Source organism: Anolis sagrei, chromosome 8, assembly GCF_037176765.1.
Source record: "Anolis sagrei isolate rAnoSag1 chromosome 8, rAnoSag1.mat, whole genome shotgun sequence".
Taxonomy (NCBI): domain Eukaryota; kingdom Metazoa; phylum Chordata; class Lepidosauria; order Squamata; family Dactyloidae; genus Anolis; species Anolis sagrei.
Genome location: NC_090028.1, coordinates 14,265,155 through 14,286,327, shown reverse-complemented (window position 1 = coordinate 14,286,327; position 21,173 = coordinate 14,265,155). Strand labels below are relative to the sequence as shown.

At 44.4% G+C, this 21,173-nt stretch overlaps 1 protein-coding gene across 1 annotated transcript in view; it reads left to right on the top strand.

Annotated features, from left to right (window-relative positions):
• The first annotated feature begins 7,288 nt into the window (after positions 1-7,288).
• VAT1L (vesicle amine transport 1 like) overlaps positions 7,289-21,173 on the top strand; it is a 99,078-nt gene continuing 85,193 nt past the window's right edge. Inside the window, exon 1 of the mRNA XM_060788411.2 lies at positions 7,289-7,757. Within this exon, the coding sequence (XP_060644394.2) occupies positions 7,498-7,757 (260 nt within the window). The 5' untranslated portion in view covers positions 7,289-7,497. The remainder of the gene's footprint in view (positions 7,758-21,173) is intronic.

The window sequence follows — 21,173 nt, the reverse complement described above, 5'->3', positions numbered from 1 at the left end:
GGAAACTGTTGGTTATTTAAAGATACTTCTTTGAGGAAAATAGTTAGGCCTCTATAGTAATTAGAGTGCTGGTGTGGAAGGAAGATTCAAAAGGTTCAGAATAACCTGTTTGTATTCCTGTGTTCCTTTGTTTAAGAAACTCAAGTTATAAGACCATTCTCTGACAATAAATAAAGCCTGTTAATCTATTGAAACCACTATGCTTATTTACTGTTCCAGAACAAAATAAACAACATATTCCTGTTTTATTTCAACTGAAGACTTTGTGTGGATTTTAAAACATTCTAGTTTAGGGAGGTGGCCTATGAAATAAATATTTGGTGGCACCAAAGGAAAATGTTAAATACAGTGGTAGCTTCCCACTATCTGGCCTTGTGTGTGAGAGGGTGTGTGTGTGCTCCTGTCCCTCACAGCCTCACCTTGTGCCAAACCTTGTAGTTTCTCCCTCTATCCTCCATCTTTGGTGTTGCACTGGTGAACTATAACTCCAAACAACTGCAACTACCAAATCTCAGGGTCTATTTTCCCCAAACCTGTCCAGTATTTTCTGTTGGTCATGGGAGCTCTGTGTGCCAAGTTTGATCCAGGTCTGTAATTCGTGGATCAATTGAAGGTACTGCAAACCCCATCATCCGTTGTCCATACTACCCCAAACATATTGTTTTTGTAATTAGTCACTTTGCTTTAATTTGCTTCTCCCCCCCCCCCCCCCCACCAAGCTAGCTAAGATGAGAAAGGGGACTGAGAAGGAGACTTTGAGAACACTGTCTCCTGGCTGTTGCTTACTATATCTGCCTGCCACCTCAGGAGGAGAAGGAAGAAATTCTGCAGCTCCCCCCCCCCCCCCCCATCCCAAGCCAGCTAAGAGGAGGAAGGGGACTGAAGAGAAGACTTTGAGAACACCTGTTCCCTGGCTGTTGCTTACTACATCTGCCTGCCACCTCAGGAGGAGAAGGAGGAAATCCTGCTGCTTCTCCCCTCCCCCCCCCCCCCCCCCGGCTCCCAAGCCAGCTAAGAGGAGAAAGGGGACTGAGAAGGAGACTTTGAGAACATCTGTCCCCTGGCTGTTGCTTACTACATCTGCCTGCCACCTCAGGAGGAGATGGAGGAAATCCTGCTGCTTCTCCCCCCCCCCCCACTCCCAAGCCAGCTAAGAGGAGAAAGAGGACTGAGGAGGAGACTTTGAGAACACCTGTCTCCTGGCTGTTGCTTACTACATCTGCCTGCCACCTCAGGAGGAGAAGGTGTAAATCCTGCTGCTTCTCCCCCCACCCCAAGCCAGCTAAGAGGAGAAAGGGGACTGAAGAGGAAACTTTGAGAACACCTGTCTCCTGGCTGTTGCTTACTACATCTGCCTGCCACCTCAGGAGGAGAAGGTGGAAGTCCTGCTGCTTCTCCCCCCCCCCCCCGCCCCCAAGCTTGCTAGGAAGAGAAAGGGTACTGAGGAGGAGACTTTGAGAACACCTGTCTCCTGGCTGTTGCTTACTACATCTGCCTGCCACCTCAGGAGAAGGAGGAAATCCTGCTGCTTCTCCCCCTGGCCCCAAGCCAGCTAAGAAGAGAAAGGGGACTGAGGAGGAGACTTTGAGAACACCTGTCTCCTGGCTGTTGCTTATTGTTTCTGTTGTGATTTTATATTGTATTTAATGTTTTTGTGTTCATTTTGATATTATGTGTATTGACTTCCTGTCTGTAAACAGCCTTGAGTCGCCGAAAGACTGTATAAAAATATAGTAAATAATAAAATACAGTAAATAATATTCAATTTGTAACAATGAAAATAGATCCTGCCTATCAGATATTTACATGACGACTCATAACAGTAGCAAAATTACAGTTCTAAAGTAGCAACAAAAATAATTTTATGGTTGGGGGTCACCGCAACATGAGGAACTCTATTTAGGGGTCACTGCATTAGAAAGGTTGAGGACCACTGAGTTAATGGATTTGAGATTGCATTTTACATTATCAGGAAAGTAGATGGTCCTCCAAATATCGATGGGCCATCAGTCCTAGCAACCCTGGCCAGAAAAAGCAACAACGAGAGATGCTGGAGGATATAGTCCAACAACATCTGAACAACCTGATGTTTTCCATTCTTTTCCTATACAAATAATGAAATGTATAAAACATAGGCTTTTCTAGCAAAGGGTAAATATGGGCTACAAAACACCCCATTTATTTCAGAAGGGTCCTCTAGGTATATACAGACTGCCTTTCCTATCTATCATCTATCTATCTTCTATCTATCTATCTATCTATCTATCTATCTATCTATCTATCTACCTATCTAATAAAAGTCAGTGTTTGTACGCGGAGGGAGGATGGGAGGTGTATGTGGCAGCGTTCTGATTGGCTGCCACTGTGGTACAATTTGCATATGGTCTCTGATTGGCCAGCCACAACATTTTACGATTCTGATTGGCTGCCTCTGTGGTACAATCTGCATATGGTCTCTGATTGGCCAACCTCAACATTCCGAGGTAGCAGAGGGAATAGGAAAGGGGCCTGAAGCTGTCAGGAATGGTTGGAGTTGAAGTCCAAAACACCTTGTGGCCCCCAACAATGACAGAACAAGACCAAACCTGGCACACAGACACCCCCCCCCCCCCCCCAAGACCCACTCTACATTCCGGTGCAGTTTGAGCGGGGATGGACCATGGATGACGGGACTTGCAGTAGTTTAACTCACTGCCTTAGAGCACTGTGGCCCACACCAATGACAGATCAGGACCAAACTTGGCACACAGAGGCCCATGGCCCACTTTAAACCTGGTGGGTTTAGGGCAGGATGGGCCACGAATGATGGGATTTGCAGTACCTTCACGCGATTTACTTCCCACAGAACATTGTAGCCCTACAAATCACAGACCTGGCCCAAAACTTGGCACACAGAGTACTCATGGCCCACTCTACATCCTGATGCAGTCCTAAGGGGTATGTACCATGGATGATGGGACTTGCAGTACCTTGACTCACTTACTGAAACCACTGTGACCCTCATCCAATGACTGATCAAGACTAAACTTGGCATACAGAGCCCTCATCACCCACTCTACATCCTGCTGCAGTTTGGAGGGGGGGACCATGGATGATGGGACTTGCAGTACCTTGACTCACTTATTTATTTATTTATTTATTTGTTTGTTTATTTATTTGGTTTACTTTTACCCCACCCTTCTCACCCCAAAGGGGACTCAGGGCGGCTTACACATCCAAGGCACAATTCGATGCCCATAACATACAACAGCAATAAAACAGAATAACGCAAATTAGCAAACAACAACAATACATCTATACCCGCTAAAACCAATAAAACCAATAAAATTTCATACAAACAGTGGAACTCTCTGCCCCGGAGTGTGGTGGAGGCTCCTTCTTTGGAAGCTTTTAAGCAGAGGCTGGATGGCCATTTGTCAGGGGTGATTTGAATGCAATATTCCTGCTTCTTGGCAGAATGGGGTTGGACTGGATGGCCCATGAGGTCTCTTCCAACTCTTTGATTCTATGATTCTATGATTCTAAACCAATACAAACCAATTACTCCTTATTGTCGGTCAATGTTTGCTATCTCATAGTTCAGAGTTTCCTTCCACATTTATCAGTCCTGCCGGTCCTATTTGTCCTATTTGTCTGGTTGTCCTTCCTAGTTAGCAGATTGCCCGAAGGCCTGGTCCCACAACCACGTCTTTACCTTCCTCCTGAAGGACAGGAGTGATGTCGATGCCCTGATATCCACTGGGAGTGAGTTCCACAGGTGAGGGGCAACCACTGAGAAGGCCCTGCTCCTTGTCCCCACCAGCCTCGCTTGGGAAAGTGGTGGAGTCGAGAGCAGGGCCCCCTCAGGTGATCTTAAATTCCGTGGAGGGACGTAGAGGGAGATACGTTCGGACAGATACGCTGGACTGAAACCACTGCAACCCTCATCCAATGACTGATCAAGACCAAACTTGGCAAACAGAGCCTCCATGACCCACTCTACATCCTGCTGCAGTTTGTAGGATAGACCATGGATGATGGGACTTCAAATATCTTCACTCACTTCCTGAAAATAACCGTCATCCAATGACCAATAAAGACCAAACTTGGCATACAGAACCTCCATTACCCACTTTCTCTAATAACCCAGGCAGTGCCGGGTCCTCAAGCTAGTTTCCAATAAAGACCACAGCCATCTATTTTTGCCATTAAGCTTTCCCCTCCTCCTTTTCCTATTTCGCAATGACTAGCAAGCAAGTATGCCTGCTCCTCTGGAAAGGTTTTAGTACACTCTTGTTCTTGTGCTAGTTAAGCCTCAAATCCTTTATTTCTCCATGCAGAAAAAGGTGCTTATTAGCCAGAAAATGGAAAAGTTATCGGAAGGGTTATACACAATCAAATCCAGCCCAAGTAATTCAACATTCTCAGACAATGGAAGCTGCCAGTGAATTGGAAAAGGAAAGAAAAGATTGGGCAGAACAAATAAGCTAAAATTTCAGGAATGGGTCTCCTCAATCTAAAGCATGATTTTGAGAAACCTAATTTTAGAAAGGCGTTCATAGCCTGCCAGTTGAAAATGCGTTGTCGTAGGCTTCCATGGCCGGAATCATTGGGTTGTTGTGAGTTTTCCAAGTTGTATGGCCATGTTCCAGAAGCATTCTCTCCTGACATGGCAGGCATCCTCAGAGGTGCCTTTCCCAGAGGCACAATGGGTTAAACCCTTGTGCCGGCAGGACTGCTGAACAACCAGGGAGAGAGGGCTGAGCTCCCTCTGTCAGCTCCAGCTCCCCATGCGGGGACATGAGAGAAGCCTACCACAAGGATAGTAAAACATCAAACATCCAGGCATCCCCTGGGCAATGTCCTTGCAGACGGCCAATTCTCACCAACCAGAAGTGACTTGCAGTTTCTCAAGTCACTCCTGACACACCCACCAAAAAAAAAAAATCGCAGAGGCTGTGAGGTCTATTGGAAACTTTCAATGCTAATCAAGGTGGCCAAATGCAACATTGGGTTGTTAGGTGTCTTGTGTCCAAATTTAGTGTCAATTCGTCCAATGGTTTTTGAGTTCTGTTAATCCCACAAACGAACATTGCATTTTTGTTTATATAAGATAAACAGGGGTGTTAAGCCTTCCCTATGCCATATATGTGTACTTACTTACTTAGGCGATCCCTCGCTTTCCGAGGATGATTGTCTTCCAATATTCTTGTGGGTCCGTATGTGACTGTGGAGCCCTATTCTTGCTCTGCATCTTCTTCCGCAGTGAGGGCATTGGTTTCCAGGTGGAAGGCGGTCCCGGTCGGGGTTGGCTTGACGCGCCTTCCTCCTGGCACGCTTCTCCCTTTCGCCCTCCACTCGTGCCTCCTCAAATTCTGCAGCACTGCTGGTCACAGCTGACCTCCAGCTGGAGCGGTCAAGGGCCAGGGCTTCCCAGTTCTCAGTGTCTATGCCAGAGATTTTAAGGTTGGCTTTGAGCCCATCTTTAAATCTCTTTTCCTGTCCACCAACGTTCTGTTTTCCGTTCTTGAGTTCGGAGCAGAGCAACTGCTTTGGGAGATGGTGGTCGGGCATCCGGGCAATGTGGCCAGTCCAGCGGAGTTGGTGGCGGAGGACCATCGCTTCAATGCTGGTGGTCTTTGCTTCTTCCAGCACGCTGACGTTTGTCCGCTTGTCTTCCCAAGAGATTTGCAGGATTTTCTGGAGGCATCGCTGATGGAATCGTTCCAGGAGTTGCATGTGACGTCCGTAGACAGTCCACATCTCACAGGCATATAGCAGAGTTGAGAGGGCAATAGCTCTATAAACAAGCACCTTGGTATCCCTGCGGATGTCCTGGTCCTCAAACACTCTCTGCTTCAGGCCCGTAGCCAGGATTTCATTTCGGGGGGGGGGGGGGCTGAATTTTTTTCAGGGGGGGTTTCGAGGGGGCTGAGTTTCGGGGGGGGGGCTGAGTCTAAGTGAAAGAGGGTCTAGCCTAGCAAACCTTTTGTATCATTACCCCAATACCCCCATGCATATGGGATATATTGAGTATGGTGATCGGATCATGATATGAATAAGCATAACAGTTTAAGTAATGCACCAGTAAGGCCTTTTCGTGAACCACCATGAGAATTTCGGGGGGGGGGGGGGGGCTGAAGCCCCCCGAGCCCCCTCCCCCCCCCCAGCTACATGCCTGCTCTGCTTCATTCGGAAAAATGCTGCGCTCGCAGAGCTCAGGCAGTGTTGTATTTTGGTGTCACTATTGACTTTGGTGGAGAGGTGGCTGTCAAGGTAGCTGAAATGACCAACATTTTCTAATATTACACCATTAAGCTGTATCGCTGGCATTGGAGAGGGGTTGGCTGGTGTCTGCTGGAACAGCACCTTGGTTTTTTCAATGTTCAGTAACAGGCCGAGCTTCTCGTATGCTTCTGCAAAGGTGTTTAGAGTGGCTTGTAGATCTTCTTCTGAATGCGCACAGACGACGTTGTCATCAGCATACTGGAGTTCTATAACAGATGCTGTTGTAACCTTGGTTTCGGCTTTCAGTCTGCTGAGGTTGAATAGCTTGCCATCTGTCCGATAGATAATTTCCACTCTGGTGGGAAGCTTCCCATCAACAAGATGAAGTATCATAGTGATGAAGATGGAGAATAGAGTTGGGGCAATAACGCATCCCTGTTTGACACCAGATTCCACCTTAAATGGGTAACTTTGGGAGCCATTGCTGTCCAAAACTGTTGCCATCATGTCATCATTATATATATATATATATATATATATCCTTCCTTACCTATGTATATGTATATAAATAGGGATATTGAGCCTTCCCTATGCCTTAAACACACACACACACATATGCACCCTTCCCTACCTATATTATATATAACATGAGTATTAAGCCTTCCATATGCCTTCCCTATATAGATATAGATATGTCGGAACATATATATTTTTCAGTCTACCGCCAGCCATATCCATATCTATATCTATATCTATATCTATATCTATATCTATATCTATATCTATATCTATATCTATATCTATATCTATATCTATATCTATATCTAGCTGGAGGTAGACTGAAAAATATACTTGTTCCGACTTAGAAACAAATTCAACTGAAGCCCAAACCGTACAGAACCAATTGTGTTCTTAACTTGGGGACTGCTTGTCTCTCAGATTTATGTAAGTCCATGTGAGTAAATATCAAAGTCAAGCGGGGTGTGAAAATCCAAGAGGAGTGAGTGGGGAGAGAGCCCTTGTGTGCAATGCTTCCGAATATTGTGGGGGTGCCTCTACTCTGTTGGTTATGGTAAGGCTGGCAGGAGGACCCAGACCTCATCCAGTCAGCTGCAGCCATTGCACACATCACATAGCTCAGCATCCTCCTCTCCCACATACACACTCAGAGAGAGAGAGAGAGAGACTCACACACATTCAACAGGAGAGGAAAGGCTGCTGAGCAGGAGAAGGGGAAGAAGAGGACCTTGCTTCCATCCCTGCCTGCATCCATCCCTCCATCCCTGCTCCATGGCCAAGGAAGGAGCCGAGAAAGCGGAGGAGACGGAGCAGATGATCGAGAAGGAAGCGGCCGAAGGCGGTGGAGGCGGCGGCGGAGGGGGAGAGAGCCAAGGCAGCCCCAAGGCCGGAGGAGGAGGAGGAGGAGGAGAAGCCAAGGAGATGCGCGCCGTGGTCCTCTCCGCCTTCGGGGGCCTCAACAAGCTCCGGGTGGCCAAGAAAGTCATGCCCGAACCCCAGGAGGGAGAGCTCAAGATCCGCGTCAAAGCCTGGTCCAGTATTCTCACCATTCCTCTTACTCTCACTAGGATCATTAGGAGTATTGCATCCCGCTTTGTCATGCTCACTGCTAGAGGGACCTGACAACGCTGTGTTTCATCTTCTTCGCTTCCTTCGCCTTCCCTTTTTCCTCCTCATCCTTCGCCTGGTCCAGTATTATGATCTTCTTCTTCTCCGCCTTCTCCTCCCTCTTCCTCTCCTTCTTCTCCTTCTCCTTCTACTTCTACTCCTTCTCCTCCTTCTCCCTGTCCCTCTCCTTCTTCTCCTTCTCCCACTTCTCCTCCTTCTCCTCCTTCTACTTCTACTCCTTCTTCTCCTTCCCCTCCTCCTTCTCCCTGTCCCTCTCCTTCTTCTCCTTCTCCCCCTTCTCCCCCTTCTCCTCCTTCTTCTCCTTCTACTTCTACTCCTTCTTCTCCTTCCCCTCCTTCCCCTCCTCCTTCTCCCTGTCCCCCTCCTTCTACTCCTTCTTCTCCTTCCCCTCCTCCTTCTCCCTGTCCCTCTCCTTCTTCTCCATCTCCTCCTTCTCCTCCTTCTTCTCCTTCTACTCCTTCTCCTTCTCCTCCTTCCCCTCCTCCTTCTCCCTGTCCCCCTCCTTCTTCTCCTTCTTCTCCCCCTCCTTCTACTCCTTCTTCTTCTCCTCCTTCCCCTCCTCCTTCTCCCTGTCCCTCTCCTTCTTCTCCTTCTCCCCCTTCTCCTCCTTCTCCTTCTACTCCTTCTACTTCTACTCCTTCTTCTCCTTCCCCTCCTTCCCCTCCTCCTTCTCCCTGTCCCCCTCCTTCTACTCCTTCTTCTCCTTCCCCTCCTTCTTCTCCCTGTCCCTCTCCTTCTTCTCCTTCTCCCCCTTCTCCTCCTTCTTCTCCTTCTACTCCTTCTACTTCTACTCCTTCTCCTTCTCCTTCTCCTCCTTCCCCTCCTCCTTCTCCCTGTCCCCCTCCTTCTTCTCCTTTTTCTCCTTCTCCCCTTCTTCTCTCTCTCCTCCTCCTCCTTCTCCCTCTTCTCTTTCTCCCCTTCTCCTTCTCCTTCTACTCCTCCTCCTTCTCCCTCATCCTCTCCTTCTTCTTCTTCTCCTCCTCCCTCTTCTTCTCGCTCCCCTTCTTCTCCTCCTCCTTTTCCCTTCCCTTCTCCTCCTTCTCCTTCTACTCCTTGTACTCCTCCTCCTTCTCCTTCTACTCCTTCTACTTCTACTCCTTCTTCTCCTTCTCCTTCTCCTCCTTCCCCACCTCCTTCTCCCTGTCCCTCTCCTTCTTCTCCTTTTTCTCCTTCTCCCCTTCTTCTCTCTCTCTCTCCTCCTCCTCCTCCTCCTTCTCCCTCTTCTCCTTTTCCCTCATCCTCTCCTTCTTCTTCTTGTTCTTCTCCTCCCTCTTCTTCTCGCTCCCCTTCTTCTCCTTCTCCTCCTTTTCCCTCCCCTTCTCCTCCTTCTCCTTCTACTCCTTGTACTCCTTCTCCCTCTTCTCCTTCTCCCTTTCTCCTTCTCCTACTCCTCCTCCTCCTCCTCTCCTCCTCCTCCTCCTCTTCCTTCTCCTCCCTCTTCTTCTCGCTCCCCTTCTTCTCCTTCTCCTTCTCCTCCTCCTCCTCCTTTTCCTCCCCTTCTTCTCCTTCTCATTCTACTCCTTGTACTCCTCCTTCTCCTCCTTCTCCTCCTCCTCCTCCTCCTTCCATTGCATTTTGTCAGTCTCACTTGTAGAGGAATCTTACAATGCTGCATTCTCTTCCTTCTCCTCTTTCTTCTTCTTTTTCCTCATCATTCTCATTCTTCTCCTTACTTTCCTCCTACTTCTCTTTCTCCTGCTTCTCTTTTTTATTCTCCTTCTTCTCCTTTTCTTCCTCCACTTTCCCTTCCCCTTTTCTTCTCCTTTTTCCTCCTCCTCCTTTTCTTCCTCCTCCTCTACATTTTTCTTCTCCTTTTCTCACCCTCCTACTCTTTCTGCTCTTCCCCTCCTTCTCCTCCTTTTTCTTCTCCCTTTCCCCCTTCTTCCCTTCCTCCTTCTCTTTTTTCTTCTCATTTTTCCTCTTCCTCCTTCTCTCCTATGCTTTTGCTTCTCCTTTTCTTACTTCTTCTTCTGCTTCTTTCTTATCTTTTTCATTCTTCTTCTCCTCCTACTTTTCCTCCATTTCCTCCTTCTTCTTTTTCTTCTCATTTTCTTCATCCTCTTTCTAATCCTCCTCCTCCTTTTTGTTCTCCTCCTCCTCATTGGCTTTTTCTTCTTTTCTCTTTTTTACTCCTTCTTCTCTTCCTTCTCTTTTCCCTCCTCATGTTTGTCATTCTTCTCCTTCCTTTCCTCCCACTTTTCCTCCATCTCCTTCTTCTCTTTTGTCTTCTTCTCATTTTCTTCATCTTCCTTCTCCTTTTCTTCTAACTCCTTCCCCTCCTCTTTCCCTTTTTTGTTCTCCTTTTTTTCTCCTCCTTCTCCTCCCCATTTTCTCCTTTTTCTTCTCCTTTTCTTACTCATCCTTCTCATCTTTCTTCTCCTCCTCCTTCTCCTTTTACTTTTCCTTTTCCTCCTCCTCCTCCTCCTTCTTTTCTTTTTCCTCATCTTTCCCATTATTCTTCTCTTTCCTTTCCTCTACCTTTTCCTCCATCTACTCTTCTTTTTTCCTCTCTTTTTCTTTATCCTCCTTTTTCTCTCCTTTTTCCTCCTCCTTTCCCTCTTCCTTGTCTCCTTTTTTCCTCCTCCTCCTCCTCCCCTTTCTTCCCCCACCTCCACTTCCTCTTCCTCTTCCTCTCCTCCTCCTCCTCCTCCTCCTCCTCCTCCTCTCCTTTCTTCCCCCACCTCCTCTTCCTCTTCTCCTCCTCTTCTCCACCTCCTCCTCCTCCTCCTTACAGTAGACACTCAGTTAATCGGAATTCAAACAGCAGACCTATTTCTTGTTGTTTCTTTGTCAGTGTTGATGCGGAGAGTGTCTGGTTTGCCTACTCTAGAACACGCAATATATCATTGTCCTTCTTTAGGGGTCCCTTTCAAATCTATGATACTATATCTCTCTGTGTGTGTGAATCATATATATCTATCTATATCTATGGCTGGGTGGCTCTTTGTCAGGAGGGCTTTGATTAGATTTTCTTGCCCTGGTGAAGAAAGTTGGACTGGATGGCCTTAAGTATTTTCTGTTCGTCATTGGTGTTCTGTGTGGGAAATTTGCCCCAATTCTGTCGTTTGTAGGGATCAGAATGCTCTTTGATTGTAGGTGAACTATAAAGCCCAGTAACTATAACTCCCAAATGTCAAGGTCTATTTCCCCCAAACTCCATCTGTGTTCATATTTGGACATATGGAATATTTGTGCCAAGTTTGGTACAGATCCATCATTGTTTGAGTCTACAGTGCTCTCTGGATGTAGGTGAACGACAACTCCAAAACTCAAGGTCAATGCCCATCAAACCCTTCCAGTATTTTCTGCTGGTCATGGGAATCCTGTGTGCCACGTTTGGTTCAATTCCATAATTGGTTTGGTTCAGAATGCTCTTTGATTGTAGGTGAACTATAAATCCCAGCAACTACAACTCCCAAATGACAAAATCATTTTTTTTAATGATGGTCACTCCTTGGGTTAGTAGGTGTCTTGGTGGCCAAATTTGGTGTCAATTCCCCCAGTGGTTTTTGAGTTCTGTTAATCCCACAAACAAACATTACATTTTTATTTAAATAGAAGATAGATAGTACCCCATTGCTCTTTGCCATTCTTACTTCTAGAGACACCTTAGAATACTGATTTCTCTCTCTCTCCTGTTATCACCATAATTTCATTTCTATGACTCTCTCTCTCTGGCTTGCTTTCCATCTGTCTTTCTTTCTTTTTTGAAAGACTAGGTGCAAAGAAGCCACCACTTTGTAAAGACGTCACCAGAAGCAGTAGGGACGTCACTGATTTATCAGGGACTCCAACTTATTGTAATGGATTTGCAAATTTGATAACACAGCTAATAGTTTGTCATATTTTGTTGGGCTTTCTTTAATGTGTTGTGCGGCTTGACTTGAAAGTATTTGTAACAGAGACTTAGCTTTAAGAGAAACTAGAACAGGTTTATTGAAGTATAGAAGAAGCTTAATGGTTTCAATGTTTCTTAACTCCTAGAGGCATATTTCTTTAGAGGTTACATTTATAACATTTCATAAAACAACTCTTGCGAGGACTGTTCCTTCCACTAAACAGGTTTTAAACTTATTTTTCTTCAAACTGAGTTTTTTTCGTTATGTTATTTCTGTTGCAGTAAAGATGCTTACTGGGGTTCTCTCCCCCTTTTTGCTCATACACTAACTACAAATCTGAATAGGTAAACTTGATCTATCTAAACCACACAGGCTAAAAGCCAAAACCTTCCTGGTTCTCAACACAGTAGAACCAGCTTTTCCCTGTAGTTCTCGAACTACAGACTGCTTCCCTGATTCTCAACACTGTAGAACCAGCCTTTCCTGCAGTTCTCAGACTACAGACTGACCGTTTTAAAATGCCTGCCCTGCCAAGTGGCAGTTGGCTCCATCCCCTTTTCCATAGCAACCCAGCTCAGAGTATGCTGAGCTGGCTACCATCCCCCCAGTTATGCTATTTTAAATACTTACCCTTTTAAACACCTATCTATAATTATACATAACTGTAGGTTGAAATTCACATTTCATCACACTAGGCTTTTCTAAAGTTGCAACTCCAATGCTTGCTTGCCATGCTGATTTCGGGAGAAGGCCTTGACATTTGGCACTTGTAGTTGCTGGGATTTATAGTTCACATACAATCAAGGAGTATTCTAAACTCCACAAATGACAGAATTGAACCAAACTTGGCACACAGAACTCCCATGACCAACAGAAAATATTGGAAGGGTTTGGTGGGCATTGACCTTGAGTTTTGGAGTTATAGTTCACCTACATCTAGAGAGCACTGTGGACTCAAACAATGATAGATCTGGACAAAACTTGGCACTGATACTCAACATACCCAAATGTGTACACTGGTGAAGTTCGAGGAAAATAGACCTTGACATTTGGGAGTTGTGGTTGCTAGGATTTAATAGTTCACCTACAATCAAAGAATATTCTGAACCCCACAAACAAGGGAATTGAACCAAACTTGGCTCACAGAACTCCCATGAACAACAGAAAATATTGGAAGGGTATGGTGGGCAGTGACCTTGAGTTTGGAAGTTGTAGTTCACCTACATCCAGAGAGCACTGGATGGATCTGATGGATCTGGATCAAACTTGGCATGGATACTCAATATGCCCCAATGTGAACATTGGTGGAGTTTGGTGAAAACAGACCTTGACATTTGGGAGTTGTAATTTCTGGGATGTATAGTTCACCTACAATCAACGACCATTCTTAACCCCACCAATGATAGAATTGGACCAAACTTCCCACACAGAACCCCCATGACCAACAGAAAATACTGTGTTTTCTTATGGTCTTTGGCAACCCCTCTGACACCCCCTCGTGACCCACCTCCAGGGGTCCAAACCCCTAGATTGAGAAACACAGCCCTAGTGGGTACCAAGACCCAATTGTACAATAGGCTGGGATTATTGCCTGGCGAGTCCTGTCTTCTCATGATCCCTCCAACATCTCAGTTTGGACTGGTTTGCTCCCAAGTAAACCCATGCACTTGGCATTTAGCCCCACTGTTGCTTGTTGTTTATGTTTTGGTTTTATTTTGCTGTAACATGTTGTCCGGGCTTGCCCCAAGTAAGCCGCTCCGAGTCCCCATTGGGGAGATGGTGGCAGGGTATAAATAAAGTATTATTATTATTATTATTATTATTATTATTATTATTAGCTGTCCCCTGCCACGCGTTGCTGTGGCCCAGTCTGTTGATCTGAAAAATAAAGAAAAATAAGAAAGTGTTGGTTACAAAAATATGTAATTTCTTTATGCTTGTGGGTAAACAGTATTTCTTGCTGTTTCTTTGTCAGTGTTGATGTAGAGATTGTCTGGTTTGCCCACTCTGAAACATGCAACATATTATTGTCCTTCTTTAAGGGTCCCTTTCAAATCTATGATACTGTATCTCTGTCTGTGTGAATCATATCTCTATCTATTTATCTATCTATCTATCTATCTATCTATCTATCTATCTATCTATGGCTGGATGGCTTCTTGTCAGGAGGACTTTGATTATGTTTTCTTGCCCTGATGAAGGGAGTTGGATTGGATGGCCTTGAGTATTTTCTGTTGGTCGTGGGTGTTCTGTGTGGGAAGTTTTCCCCAATTCTGTCGTTCGTGGGGTTCAGAATGCTCTTTGATTGTAGGTGAACTGTGAATCCCAGTGATTACAACTCCCAAATGTCAAGGTCTATTTCCCCCCAAACTCCATCTGTGTTCATATTTGGGCGTATTGAGTGTTTGTGCCAAGTTTGGTCCAGATCCATCATTGTTTGAGTCCACAGTGCTCTCTGGATGTAGGTGAACTACAACTCCCAAATTCAAGGTCAATGCCCACCAAACCCTTCCAGTCAGGCCTGTAGCGAGGGGGTAGTTTTAGGGGTTCAACCCCCCCCCCCCGAAATGTTTCAGATTTTTTAAAAAAACCTGGTTTACTCATGAATTTTAACTGGTTAACCAAATTCCAATGCTTAGTCTATGAGATGCAAAAAATTAAGAGTCCCTCTAGAACTGCAAGCACTATCTCAAGCAAATATTGACAATTTATTCACACTGTCATTACTTGCAGCAATAGCCGATGTAATGAAGCAACCAAGTTGGGTGTGTGTGTTGAATGCTCTCATTTATTAGGAGGCCAGACTTGGTGGAGGTGGTTGACAGGGGCGGAGCTGCAGGCTATTGAAGGCTGCTCTGCCCCCTGCTGTGCTCTTTGCTTCAGCGTGAGCTAGGAGGCAGGTTTCAGACCCCCCCTCCCACAAAATTTTCAAAAAACCCCCAGCAAAATTTTCAAACCCCCCCCCCCCCCGCAAAATTTTCAACCCCTCCCGAAATGTTTTTCTGGCTACGGCCCTGCTTCCAGTATTTTCTGTTGGTCATGGGAATTCTGTGTGCCAAGTTTGGTTCAATTCCATCGTTGATGGAGTTCAGAATGCTCTTTGATTGTAGGTGAACTATAAATCCCAGCAACTACAGCGCCCAAATGACAAAATCATAATTTTTTGAGTGATGGTCACTCCATGTGTTGTGAGACGTTTTGTTGCCAAATTTGGTGTGATTTCGTTCATTGGTTCTTTTGTTTTTAAGGTACTCATTATGCACAGAGCATTTATATATATATATATATATATATATATATATATATATATAGATGATGATGATGATGATGATGATTATTATTATTATTATTTAAATCCCACATTATCTGAAGTGCATCATCCGTCAGTGCAAACTCAGATAACCCAGTTCAAAGCAGATACTATGGGATTTTCTGCCTTGATATTCTGGGTTATATGGCTGTGTGGAAGGGCCCTAAGTGCAATAAAGCTTCCTCTCAAATAAGGTTGCATTGGATCATAACCTTACAGTGTAATTCTATCCACATCGACTCAGTGACAATTCCTCCCTCGCAATTGCTATTTCTCCGAGAGTCGGAGCCTTCGTTGTCCTTTTCCTTCTGCACAAACCACCCTCATCCACACCATCCCCGTTGCCGATCGTTCCACCTGGCTCTCTGAAAGGACTATTTGGCAAACGAGCATCTTAGAAAACAGCCGTGCATGCATGCTTTCTCCCACTGCTGCCTTTGAGAATGATTTCTTCCAATAGTGTCAGCCTTTTGAGTAGCAATGCATTCAAAGGGGAAAGAAAGAAAGCAGTCTTTTTTTTAACACTGGGATTTTCCACCATCTGTCTATATCATTTTCCTCTCAATCTATGACTTTGCAGTTTGAGAGTAGACTGGCCGGTTTCCAAATGGCTGCTTTGGCCTGGCATCCATTCTGGGCTTTCTTGCCTGGTGTTAACTACAGAATGATTGAGTTTGGTAATTCTGCCCAGCTGTACCTGACAAAAGCTTATTTATTTATTTTCATTGCGTTGTCTCAGGATTGTCTGCCTTTCACTTTTCTCTGCCTGGAGAGCATTCGGTGCATCCTGCCTTCTAGCCCTTCATCTAAGTCATTGTCTGCTAAAGATATCAGGATTAATTTAGTTATGTATGTGTTTTCAAATGTGTTTCTATGTAATTTCAAGATGGAGTCTACTGTGTGTTAGAAAATGCTATGCAGAATGTTCATGAGGCTGTGAGTAAGTTACCTTGAGAGAAATGAGATCATGTATGTCCTGGCTGGGAACAAAAGGGAGTCAACCATCTCAGCCAGAGTGCAGAGAGATAAGCAGCTGTGCAGAGACACTTTCGGTTTTCCACTGGTTCCTGTTTGTAGCTCACTGTGTTAAGACGTGTGTTTGATGTACTTAGTAAAACTTAGTTTCTTTTGTAACTGAAAAACTGCAGAGTCCTTATTTCGCATACAATGTCTGCTGATCTAGCAATCCTTCCTCTGGCAAACGTAAATGCTCTGACAATCTGGGTAGATGCGAGGAATGCTGTGGATGTAGCGTACCTGGATTTCAGTAAGGCCTTCGACAAGGTCCCCCATGACCTTCTGGCAAGGAAACTAGTCCAATGTGGGCTAGGCAAAACTACGGTGAGGTGGATCTGTAATTGGTTAAGTGGACGAACACAGAGAGTGCTCACTAATGCTTCCTCTTCATCTTGGAAAGAAGTGACAAGCAATATATGAGAAGCAAGAGGCCAAAATTTGGATTAATGGGCAAGAAACGGAAAAAATAGAAATAAAGAAGGGGACAAGACAAGGATGCCCCCTTTCCCCGTTAATATTTATTCTATCATTAGAGGTCCTGTTGGACAAAATTAGAGAGGATAAGGAATTGGAAGGTGCAAAAATTCAAGGACAAGAATTTAAATTAAGGGCATATGCCGATGACATCATCTGCGTAATAGAAAAACCCGAGAAAAAATTAGGAAAATGGAAAATAAATGAATTCGGTGAGGTGGCGGGCTTCAAATTAAACCTAGAGAAAACAAAAGCACTGACGAAAAATATCACACAAAAAAGAGAGGGACGAATTAGGGATAAAATGGAATATCCAAGTGGTAACCAAGTTGAAATATCTAGGAATAATATTGACTGCCAAAAACCTGCAATTACTGCAGAATAATTATATAGAAGGCTGGAAAAAAATGAAAAAAGAAATGGAAAGTTGGAAAAGTATGAATTTGTCGCTATTAGGAAGAATAGCCAGTATAAAAATGAAAATTTTGCCTAAATTTATCTTCCTCTTTCAGAATTTACCAATAATTAGAAACCAAACTCTATTAAAAGAATGGAATAAAGAAATAATGAAATTTATTTGGCAAGGTAAAAAAAGCAAGAATTAATTTCAAGAATATGACGGAGGATACTAAAAAGGGAGGATTTGCAGTTCCCGACTTAAAGTTATACTTAGAAGCTAGTGCATTAATGTGGGTGAAGGATTGGGCGGAATTAAAGAAGGAGAAATTGCTTACTCTGGAAGGAATTGAACTAAGAACCGGCTGGCACCACTATTTGTGGTATGAAGACTCAAAAAAAGAAAAAAAATTTGAGAATCATTTCATTAGATCCGCTATTATAAAAAGTTGGCAAAAATACAAACCAAAAATATGTGAAAAAACCCCATTATGGCTCTCCCCCCTGGAGGCCAACCAAAGAAGAGAAATGGGATGGTATAAGTGGCCGAGCTATAAAGAATTATTAAAAAAAGAACAAGGAGAGATGGTATTGAAGACACAACAAGAAATGAATGCGATAAATAAAAAGATATCATGGTTTCAATTTAGACAAATAACAGAGTGTTTTAAGAAAGACAGAAGACAAGGTTTCCAGGAACAAGAGACATTTTGGGATAAAATATTGAATACCAAAACAAAAATAATCACAAAGTTATACAAGAAACTTAGGGAATGGAATTCAGAAAAGGATGGAGAGAAAAAATACATGAAGAGATGGAATGAAAATTTGGGCAAAACAATTAAGAAAGAAGATTGGGAAAGGATTTGGAGAACAAAGATTAAATACACCTACGCAATAGATTTGAAAGAAAATTACCTAAAAGTAGCACACAGATGGTATCTGACTCCTAAAAAATTAAATAAATCATATAAAAACCTGAATATTAAATGTTGGAAATGTGGAAAGATGGATGGTACTTACTATCATATGTGGTGGTCGTGCCCAAAAGCACAAATATATTGGAGGAAAATCCATAAAATAACACAGGAAATTTTAAACATAAAAATATTATTCAAACCAGAAATCTTCTTATTAGGAATAACAGAGAGTAAAATTGAAAGAAATACAGATAAACTCCTCTTTCTAATGAATACTGCGGCAAGAATGTGTTATACGAAATTGTGGAAGAAGGAAGAAACCCCTGAAACAAAAGATTGGATTGAGAAGGTATTGGACATCAAAAACATGGACAGGCTAACATTTCTTATAACCAAAAGTAAAGGAACCCCGATAAAAGAAACTGATTGGACAAGAGTGTTAGACTATACGGAACAAATAAGTAATAACACAGAACAATAAATAGAAGAGAGAATGGAAAGAAGAAATACGGATAAAAGAAGGAAAAGGAACATCTACTTGGAAGATACGAAGGAAGTCAACGAGAGAGACATTTCCATCTGTCTCCAACTTATTTTTTTTACTTTATTATCTTTCTTTCACTCTACACCCCCCCCTCTCTCTTGTCTATTTTTCCTTCCCTTCTCTTTACTTTTTTTACCCTACCTCTTCTACACCCCCCACCTCCCTACCTACACCCCCTCAAACTATTTACCTTTCTTATATACTCTATATCCCTTTTTCTTCTTGATATTTCCCCCTTTCTTTTGTAACGCAAAGAGAATCTTCAATAAAGATTATTATAAAAAATAAAAAAAAGAAGTGACAAGTGGAGTGCCGCAGGGTTCTGTCCTGGGCCCGGTCCTGTTCAACATCTTTATTAATGGCTTAGATGAAGGGCTAGAAGGCAGGATCATCAAGTTTGCAGACGACACCAAATTGGGAGGGATAGCCAATAGTCCAGAGGACAGGAGCAGAATTCAAAACAATCTTGACAGATTAGAGAGATGGGCCAAAACTAACAAAATGAAGTTCAACAGTGACAAATGCAAGATACTCCACTTTGGCAGAAAAAATGAAATGCAAAGATACAGAATGGGGGACGCCTGGCTCGAGAGCAGTACGTGTGAAAAAGATCTTGGAGTCCTTGTGGACAACAAGTTAAACATGAGCCAACAATGTGATGTGGCGGCAAAAAGCCAATGGGATTTTGGCCTGCATCAATAGGAGCATAGTGTCTAGATCTAAGGAAGTAATGCTACCCCTCTATTCTGCTTTGGTGTGACCACACCTGGAATATTATGTCCAATTCTGGGCACCACAATTCAAGAGAGATATTGACAAGCTGGAATGTGTCCAGAGGAGGGCGACTAAAATGATCAAGGGTCTGGAGAACAAGCCCTATGAGGAGCGGCTTAGGGAACTGGGCATGTTTAGCCTGAAGAAGAGAAGGCTGAGAGGAGATATGATAGCCATGTATAAATATGTGAGAGGAAGGCACAGGGAGGAGGGAGCAAGCTTGTTTTCTGCTTCCTTGGAGACTAGGACGCGGAACAATGGCTTCAAACTACAAGAGAGGAGATTCCATCTGAACATTAGGAAGAATTTCCTGACTGTGAGAGCCGTTCAGCAGTGGAACTCTCTGCCCCGGAGTGTGGTGGAGGCTCCTTCTTTGGAAGCTTTTAAGCAGAGGCTGGATGGCCATCTGTCAGGGGTGATTTGAATGCAATATTCCTGCTTCTTGGCAGGGGGTTGGACTGGATGGCCCATGAGGTCTCTTCCAACTCTTTGATTCTATGATTCTAATCGGGTTATGGGCCCACCAGCACCAAACCCAGAAGCACCAGCAGAAGCATAGGATTTGCTATTGATCCAGACCTGGAAGCTTGCAGACCAGAACCGGGGAGTTAACCCAGTTGGCTCGGAAGGTTGCTGGTGGTTGCTAAAGAGTGGTGGTGTCTCCCTAAACTACAAAGCACTGTCTAGCATTGAGCCGTGGTAGTTAAAGTTGTATCAAACTACATTCATTCTATTGTGTAGATGTAACCACTTACAGGTCCATATTGGAGAAATCAATCTTTTAGAGCAGTGGTTCTCAACCTTTCTAACACCGTGACCCCTAAATATGCTTCCTTGTGTTGTGGTGACCCCCAACCATAAAATTATTTTTGGCCTTGCATAAAGGGGCCCTCGCCTGCCCTGCGCCCCTGCCAGCCAGAGGGAGAGCGATGGAGGCAAGGGAGGCCTCACGCCCTTGCCGGCCGACAGGAGCGCGAGGAAGGAGGAGCTGTCCTGGAAAGCCTGGCTGTTTCCCTGGCACAGGGGCCGGCAGCCATTTTGAGGAGGCGGAGCAGGCAGGGCCAACAGAGGCAACTTCGCGACCCCCAGAAAATGGCCCAGCGACCCCCCTGGGGGTCGGGACCCCCAGGTTGAGAACCGCTGTTGTAGAGAGTCTGAACCAAAACTATATATAACTTGGGTTGCTGTGAATTTTTTGGACTGTACCACCATGTTCCAGTAGCATTCTCTCCTAATGTTTTGCCAGCATCTGTGGCTGGCATTTTCAGAGGTTCTGTTGGCAATGAAGCAAGTGGAGTGTATATATATTTGTGGAACGTTCAGGGTGGGAGAAAGAACCCTTCTCTGTTTAATGTTGCAGTTAGCAAGCTTGAATTAGCATTTGAGTATCCATGAAGTTTGCAAAGTCAATCAGTGAGGGTATCGGCATAGAGGCATCCTAGGCTTTGTTGCCTCTGTTTGGGAGGTGTTGAATGGCACTTGATTCTTTGCTGTCTGGAGTGCTTCTGTTTCTGAGTGGTGTTCTTTATTTACTGTCTTGATTCTGGTGTTTTTTATAGGGATTTCTAGGTTGTAACTAGAACTTATGTCTGGAACTGTCTGCCCAATAAAGTTGTTTCAACAAGAGAGCTATATGCTCCCTATCAATCTATATTTCATTTTCAGCCATCAAAATGCATGCCCCTACTCTACTTTTGTAGTTTTATCAATATCGTCTCTCTATATCTTACAACAAAATCGCTCACTGAGAACTCTCCGACCAATTAACAAAAAACCCTCTTGTATTATGTTGTTGTTGTTCATTCGTTCAGTCGTCTCCGACTCTTCGTGACCTCATGGACCAGCCCACGCCAGAGCTCCCTGTCAGCTGTCACCACCCCCAGCTCCTTCAAGGTCAGTCCAGTCACTTCAAGGATGCCATCCATCCATCTTGCCCTTGGTCGGCCCCTCTTCCTTTTACCTTCCACTTTCCCCAGCATAATTGTCTTCTCTAGGCTTTGCTGTCTCCTCATGATGTGGCCAAAATATTTCAACTTTGTCTCTAG